Source organism: Rattus norvegicus, chromosome 1 (genome assembly GCF_021556685.1).
Source record: "Rattus norvegicus strain SHRSP/BbbUtx chromosome 1, alternate assembly SHRSP_T2T, whole genome shotgun sequence".
Classification (NCBI taxonomy): Eukaryota; Metazoa; Chordata; class Mammalia; order Rodentia; family Muridae; genus Rattus; species Rattus norvegicus.
Window position 1 is genome coordinate 223,630,171 of NC_141534.1, and position 8,547 is coordinate 223,638,717.

The 8,547-nt window shown below is 36.7% G+C and overlaps 1 protein-coding gene and 1 pseudogene across 1 annotated transcript; one reads left to right on the forward strand and one right to left on the reverse strand.

Annotated features, from left to right (window-relative positions):
* The first annotated feature begins 3,335 nt into the window (after positions 1 to 3,335).
* Cops8-ps5 (COP9 signalosome subunit 8, pseudogene 4) lies at positions 3,336 to 3,862 on the forward strand (annotated as a pseudogene).
* A 2,180-nt stretch (positions 3,863 to 6,042) lies between these two features.
* Positions 6,043 to 6,987, reverse strand: Or9q2 (olfactory receptor family 9 subfamily Q member 2). Its single transcript, NM_001001276.1, has one exon. The coding sequence runs from the start codon at positions 6,985 to 6,987 to the stop codon at positions 6,043 to 6,045; it is 945 nt and encodes a 314-aa protein (NP_001001276.1).
* Positions 6,988 to 8,547: the final 1,560 nt, after the last annotated feature.

Consider the following 8,547-nt stretch of genomic DNA (forward strand, 5'->3'; position numbering starts at 1 on the left):
AAAGGACACTCATGTTAGGACAAAATGGCAACCAACAGATTGGGAAAAGATCTTTATCAATCCTACAACTGATAGAGGGCTTATATCCAAAATATACAAAGAGCTCAAGAAGTTAGACTGCAGAGAGACAAATAACCCTATTAAAAAATGGGGTTCAGAGCTAAACAAAAAATTCACAGCTGAGGAATGCCAAATGGCTGAGAAACACATAAAGAAATGTTCAAGATCTTTAGTCATGAGGGAATTGCAAATCAAAGCAACCCTGAGATTCCACCTCACACCAGTGAGGACGGCTAAGATCAAAAGCTCAGGTGACAGCAGATGCTGGCAAGGATGTGGAGAAATAGGAACACTCATCCATTGTTGGTCGGATTGCAGACTTGTACAAACATTCTGGAAATCAGTCTGGAGGTTCCTCAGAAAATTGGACGTTGAACTGCCTGAGGACCCAGCTATACCTCTCTTGGGCATATACCCAAAAGATGCCCCAACATATAACAAAGACACAAGCCCCACTATGTTCATAGCAGCCTTATTTATAATAGCCAGAAGCTGGAAAGAACCCAGAAGCCCTTCAACAGAGGAATGGATACAGAAAATGTGGTACATCTTCACAATGGAATACTACTCAACTATCAAAAACAACGACTTTATTAAATTCATAGGCAAATGGATGGAACTGGAAAATATCATCCTGAGTGAGGTAACCCATTCATAGAAAAACACACATGGTATGCACTCATTGATATGTGGATATTACCCAAATGCTCGAATTACCCTAGATGCACAGAACACATGAAACTCAAGAAGGATGACCAAAACGTGAATGCTTCACTCCTTTGAAAGAGGAACAACAATACCCTTGGGAGAGAATAGGGAGGCAAAATTTAGAACAGAGGCAGAAGGAACACCCATTCAGAACCTGCCCCAAATGTGGCCCATACATATACTGCCACCAAACTAAGTAAGTTGGATGAAGCAAAGAAGTGCAGGCTCTCAGGAACCGGATGTAGATCTCTCCTGAGAGACACAGCCAGAATACAACAAATACATAGGCGAATGCCAGCAGCAAACCCCTGAACTGAGAATGGGACCCCCGTTGAAGGAATCAGAGAAAGGACTGAAAGAGCTTGAAGGGGCTTGAGACCCCATATGAACAACAATGCCAACCAACCAGAGCTTCCAGGGACTGACCCTTGGCTCCAACCTCATAGATAGCAATGAACCTAGTAAGAGCACCAGTGAAAGGGAAAATCCTTGGTCCTGCCAAGAATGAACTCCCAGTGAACATGATTGCTGTCAAGAGGGTGGTAATGGGGGGAGGCTGGGAGGGAAACACTCATATAGAAGGGGAGGGGGGGGAGTTAGGGGGATGTTGGCCGGCAAAACCAGGAAAGGGAATAACAATTGAAATATAAATAAGAAATACCCTAATTAATAAAGATGGGGGAAAAAAAGAAAGGGCATATGAGAGAAAATATAAAGAGTATAAAGACACTTTGAGGAGAGAAATTACATTTACATATATATTATATTATACTCTCTCACTCAAACACTCAAACACACATACATACACACACATACACACACACATACACAGACATATATGAATATGTATATATTCAACCAAAGTATCATAATAGTTTCCAGAGTATATCTATGTGTTGATTTTTTAATTAAGCAGTTTAAATTTTTGCATATTATGGCATATGAAATAAACTTCAGTAAAGCAGTTATGAAATCAGAGCAATTCAGAAAGGATTTCACACACATCCTTTAATAAATACAAGTATGGTAGAACAAAATAATTCCTGAAATATATATAATTCAACATTTTAAATTTTGTTAATTAGTGAGAAATAACAATCATTAACATTTGGTGGAAATGCTACATGCTTTAAGTGGTTATTTAAAATATTAGAGAAATAAACACTGGAGTTAAAACAAAATCTAAATACTAGACTAGGTTGGTGAGTGCCTAGTTGCACAATGTTTATTAGCTGTTTATGGAGACAACTTTGATCAAGAGTAGTTGGGAAGAAATTTGGAAGACAGTAGCTCATCAAAGGCAGTCTTGCTTTCTCAAAGAAGATCCCTTAGATCTTGTATATGGATATAGAAGAGGGGCTAGATAAATTCTGTAACGTTACATTTTGACACATTTATGAGGCACCTGAAGGTACCTAAACAAACTTCTATGAAGCATTGAGATCAAGAGTACAATTGGAATATAATTGTCACTAAAGAAAACTAAAAAACTGTGAAGCAGTGCAGGGAAAAATGTATAGTGCATGTAGGTTCAAAATAAATGGAGGTTCAAAATCTCTGAAGAGCTGAGATCAGAACCTGTTTCCTCTGCCACTTTCTTGCTACTCAACTTTTGCAAGTCACATCACCTTTCTGGGCCTTATTTTCTTCTTTGCTTTGAGAGTCCTCTTTTCCTTTGCTAAGGGAAATAAATACAATTTATTTTAATTTGATTTCTCAGGGGAGTAAAATGAATGATTCACGTAAAGCTTTTGAGATAGTACCCTCTATGTGATAATGATGCATTATCTCAAGAATTGTTAAATAATTATTGGTGAATGTTCCACTTCTGTTGGAAGCATCAACAACCAAAGTGCATCTGGGCCAGAATGCATCTGTCTTAGATAATTCCCAAATAAAGAAACACACTGATCTCTTTACCCATGACTATTGATTATGATTAAGAACATAGATAATCATAATAACCTACTAAAAATGCTGAACTTACTAAGAACTGTCCCACTCTTCATCAGTTCCAAAATATTTCATAGCTAAATGAGACACATGCATTCATTATTGCATACGAACGTACATACATACATACATACATACATACATACATACTTACATACGTACAACGATGCCTGGCTCAGGCATGTACACCTACTATAGAAGATGATGTACTCAGGGTATGTGAGGTCACTTTACCCCAATCCACAGTGTTATCTGTGTAAAAACAGAAACAAAAGTGGATGCATGTATTCTGTTATCTATTAGAAGTGCAATTTCCCCCTCATTTTTTCTGAAGCATAACCACCAAACACTTTCCTAATCTACATGATATATGTCCTTAGCAATGATAAAGTTCTTAATAATTGGAAGTTGCTGTTCCATTTTTTCACATATATAACTTTCTCTCTTTTTCATACACACACAGAGAGAGAGAGAGAGAGAGAGAGAGAGAGAGAGAGAGAGAGAGAGAGAGAGAGAGAGAGAGAACTATATATGCTGAAATATGAGTTTTTGTGGGCTATAAAAAAAATAAGTGCTGGGTCTGTCTGGCAGTGGTGGTGAGAACAGTGGGGAAGATGGTCGTGTTAGTGATAGCAGATAGTTTCAGAAAGCTGCTGGATCAATGAGACAACCACAAGCTTGAGACTCCAGGAGGAATACACTGGCTTGAGACTGCCAGTGTATGATCAGGTTCTAACTTTCTAGTTACTCAAAAATGATATGAAAAATGCAAGATATCTTTGGAAGAATGTACCAACTGCAATAAAGTCTGCAAATTATGAACTTGGATAAATTTGGTCAGTAGGAAAGCATATTTTGCAAAGAGATATCCCCAGGATCTATTTCACCATCAACTCCCACCAGTGGTTGGAGACTGTACAGCCAATTATGGAAGCTCTTAGAGATTTACCAAAGAGACAGGCCCTTGGCCTGGTCTCCCAGGGTTATAACTCCATAATCATAGATGACATCACAGACTTTACCACACTTAATGTGACTTTGCCAGGCTTAAAGTGTGTTGAAACAATCATGGCAGGCTGACTCCACCACAAGAAAGTTTTTTTCCCAGGAATCAGCCTTAGTAACCCAAATGCTTCTTTGAAGAGATTCATTCTCTTATCAGAGTCTGCCGCAGTTCTCCCAATCGCATATGATGAAGTGCATTTTATAGTTTTCTCTTCAGGGATTGTATTCGATATTCTTGGAGATGTTTTCATTCTATTGATCACTGACTGGAGCCATCAGTATTATCAGCTAAAGTCCATCAATGACTGGACTCCTAACACAAGTAGCAAAGAGTGTGTTATTTCATACTCCACACTCCTATTGAAGGATGTGCTTGGGATTTAAGGAAAACCGTCCAACCCATTTGGACTTGCTTTCTGCAGAATGTAATCTTTCTTCCCACCCCAGACCAAGGAATCAGTGATGTAGAGTAAACAAAAGATGAGGGATGGTAGAATATTTCCTGGTGGAAAGCTTATCAATGCCACATTGTTTTACAGTATGTGCAAGCATCCACTCTATGAGGAGGACAGTGTACAGTGAGAAAGCAGCATATGTCTTTGTGTGAAACTCAATTTTAAGTTCTGATGTCTCCTTTCAGAAGAAGGGAAAGGCATGGAGTGGAATGTGAGCTTAAGGAAGTTCCTGAGCTGAGGGATGGCCATGTGGTTCTTTTGTTGTGCATTTGTTCCTATGCCCAAATGCCAAATGCAAAATGTGTCTATTGTTGTTCTGGTTTCTTTTTTTTTGTTTTTGTTTTTCCGGAGCTGGGGACCGAACCCAGGGCCTTGTGCTTCCTAGGTAAGCGCTCTACCACTGAACTAAATCCCCAGCCCCCTATTGTTGTTCTTATATGAAAGTCTTTGAACCTCTGAAATGGTTATTGTATCTTCAGGTTAAAACAGTCTGATTCATTTATTCTGCATTTGTTCAATAAATACTTAACTGAATTCATAAACTGTTTCATCTAAAGCAGTGTCTAGAAATTTCACACCTTGGTTTTACTGTGGGCACATTATAAGTTTGTGCTTGTCTCAAAAATACATTCTAAGTTTAATATCTTTTGTTCTGTTTATTATTTTGAAATTTTATACATACCTATAATGTATTTAGATCAAATTCACCTTCCTTTCATCTGGTCCCTCCCCTAGAATTTTTGATTGAAATAAAACTATCTCTCCTGTGATACTTACACAATTTCTGTTTTCATTGATTTTATTGACTTTTTAAATCATCTTTGATAATACAAGTTTTAAAAATAAAAAATAGTGCATTCCTCACTGGAAAAAAGGGGAAAAATGTAAGTAAAATTATAATAAATGCCAGGCTGTGTAATTGAGATGAGGCAATAGACCATAGCTAGAAGAAAGAGTAATTAAGAGCTCAACATCTGATTGACAGGGAACCCTACTTTTCCACTTGCCCTGACATGGATAAATAACTTAAGTGTCATGTGGTGTGTGTGTGTTTGTGTGTGTGTGTGTGTGTGTGTGTGTGTGTGTGTGTGTGTAGAGTGAAAAATATATATATATATAATGCATTATTACATATAGAGCAGCACACCTCACAAAGCACAAAAACAGCTAAAAATTTAAAACAAAAATTCCTATAACAGACCTTTGTAATTCCTGTAATTTATAATGTTTATAAAATCATTAAGTTACTACTATTCCTTTAATTTTCCTGTGATCGTTCAGAATCCAGAAGCAGAAAATTTTTAAATTCTTAATAATAAACCTCAGAGACAGAGTACCTGTATTTCCAGATAGTTTTGTGCTTGTTTTCCAAATATTTTTGCCTAGCCAGCATGTACTTGTGCCAAGAAGAAAATTGAGTTTACTAAATACTAGTGAAAGTGATAGCAATAGTGTGGGCCCACTCATATAGTTGAACTACCAAAATATTTCTCTATCAATTGAATTAATCTATTCATGTTAGGAAACTAAATGCAGATGAATTTGGAAAACAAAGGTCAACATTGAAACCTAGGAATAATTCATTCATATAATAAATTAGCATTGAAGAGTTTTTATTTGCAAATGATTTATTTGTTCAGCACAGTGCTAAGAAAATATTCTTTTCTCATGTCATCTACTGTCCAGTTGTAAATATGTGTCAATATCAGATACATAAAATGTTCTTATCTTTCAAATGATGATGAAGAAGTACATTGAATACTAAGTCAGAAAGTAAAGATTGGATGTTTCAATCCAACTTTGAGTCTAGGAAAGCCTTCAATTGTAGAAACAAAAGAAAGATATTGCTTGATAAGAGTATCTAGTTTCCCCGGGAAATCTTTGATCTTCTCAGAGATTTAATAATGGCCTCTTTTACCTCTTTATTTCTCAGGCTATAGATGAGTGGATTCAATAATGGGGTTACCACTGTATAGAACACAGACACAACTCGGTCCCTCTCTGAGAATTGGTCTGTATTATTTCTCAAGTACATGAAGATAAGGGTACCAAAGAAGAGAGCGACAGCAGTGAGGTGGGAGGTGCATGTAGAGAAAGTTTTGGCTCGGCCTCCAGCTGAGCGGATCTGCATGATAGCCACAATGATAAACAGATAGGATACAGAGATAACCACAATACAAGCAGGCATGACAAAAATGGCAAAGACAATTATCACCACCTCCTGGACGTAACTGTTCCCACATACGAGTTTTAACAGTGGCGGGAGGTCACAGAATATGAAGTTGATCTCATTGCTTCCACAGAAAGAGAGAGTGAAGGCTGTGACAGTACGAATAAAGCCACTGGAAAAACCAGCCACATATGCCCCAGTTACCAATCCTACACAGGCTTTCTCCGTCATGATAGTGACATAAAGCAGTGGTTGGCACACAGCCACATAGCGGTCATAGGCCATGATTGCCAAGAGGTAGCAGTCAATGGAAGCAAAGAAAGTAAAGAGGAAGAACTGAACTGCACAGCGAACTTGAGAAATGGTTGTGCCATGTTCCCACAGCACAGCAAGCATCTGAGGGATGATGACAGAGGAGTAGCAGATGTCCACAAAGGAAAGGTGACTGAGGAAGAAATACATTGGTGTTTGAAGTCTGCGGTTCTTCTGGATCAGAATGATCATTCCTGTATTCCCCAGCAGTGTGGAGAGGTAGAAACTCAAAAATAAAAGAAAGAGAGGGAGCCCCCACTCAGGATGTTCTGTGAATGCAGTCAGAAAGAACTGAGTCACGAAGGTATAATTCTTCCCAGCCATCCATCTAGGAGTTTACCTGTGAGAGCTAAGACAAGATGGAGAGAAGAGAACCTCACAATAGAAGAATAAGTCATTTCGAGTAATAGAGTGTAAATTAAGCCTTTGATATGTAGTCTTTTACTACAAAAAAGTTTGTAGACTAAGGAAAACTTAGAGAAATGTAGATCTCACTCTAAGGTAAAATGTGATGCATATTTCTATTACAGTAGACATGGAGAGTAAGTGGTCCTAGAACTGACAACCCAGCTCTGGTACAACTGCTCTTCAATTACCTACATAATGTTATAAGGAACACTTAATCTGTCTGAACCTTAATTTCTCTTGTCAGAAAAGGCTAATCTACCCATGTATTTATGAAATGATATGCTAATTAAAACAGATATAGGACATTGGAAAGCTAAAATCTCCATATAGGCTGAGAGTTCCTTGTTTAAATTTGTGAATGAGCATTTTTTTCTTAGTTTCCACTTAGCTCATTTTAACTTTCAATAACTGGTGTATATACAACATTTTTTATAATGAAATGCCATTGCTAATTGAATTCATTTTTCAAGTGAAAGTAAAATGTTAAATACTCAGAAATGTGATCCCTAAGTAAATGTTCTTCTAGAAAAATAATGTATACCTATATTTCTTCCAACGAAAAGCAATACAGCTAAAATAAAATAAAACTTATGTACTTGAAATTTTGTATGTTTGTCTTTAATATTAGACACAAAAGGCTGTGGATTGCAAAGACATAAATAAGCATTATATATGAGGGTTTAGAGTGAGTGAAGGGTAGTTATTGTAAATATAATTATCACGAAGAAAAAGAGAGTCTTTGTGGTTACTAGACCCAAACAACCCACGAGTTTCAAGTGTTTGTAAAACAACATTTCTGTAGCACACACCACCATAAAGCCTTAGAAAAGTTTTGCTGTAAACAGGATATTGAGAAATCTTCTTGATTCATTTCTTTTCATGTAGGTGAATTACCAAAGACATGATTTAATACCTACCTTCCAAATACTCCCAAATATATACTTATGTATAACTTTGTATCTAAGCTCTCAGAACTTGTGTGCCCAACACTTTTGTATAAATAACATAATGAAAGTTTATCCCATTAATTTAGTATGTTTTTATTTGTTCATCAACAGTATTAGAATATGCACCACATGATATCTTCTTAAGGGTATTTAGTATCTTTTATTTCTTGAAATTCTTCTTACCTGTGGTATGCCCATTAATAAAATTACATTGAGTAACTAGAGAATTTTTTTCACCATGCTTTTCCAAATGAGCATTTTATATTCTACAAATAAAACAGTATGATCCAAAGGAAAAAAATCTATTATTAATCATCAATGGTCTGTGCTGGTAGAAATATTTCTGTTTTTAGTTCGTCTGCATGAATTTGTAAGAAAGAGCTGCTGTACTAATTCAAGATGACTGAAAATAAAGATTCTGTATAGATAAATGCATGCATACACACACTGGCATTAACTTTGTAGCCAAGATAGTAAACATAAACTTCTCCAGGTTTTTAACAGAACCCCATGAGGATTGATTGATTAT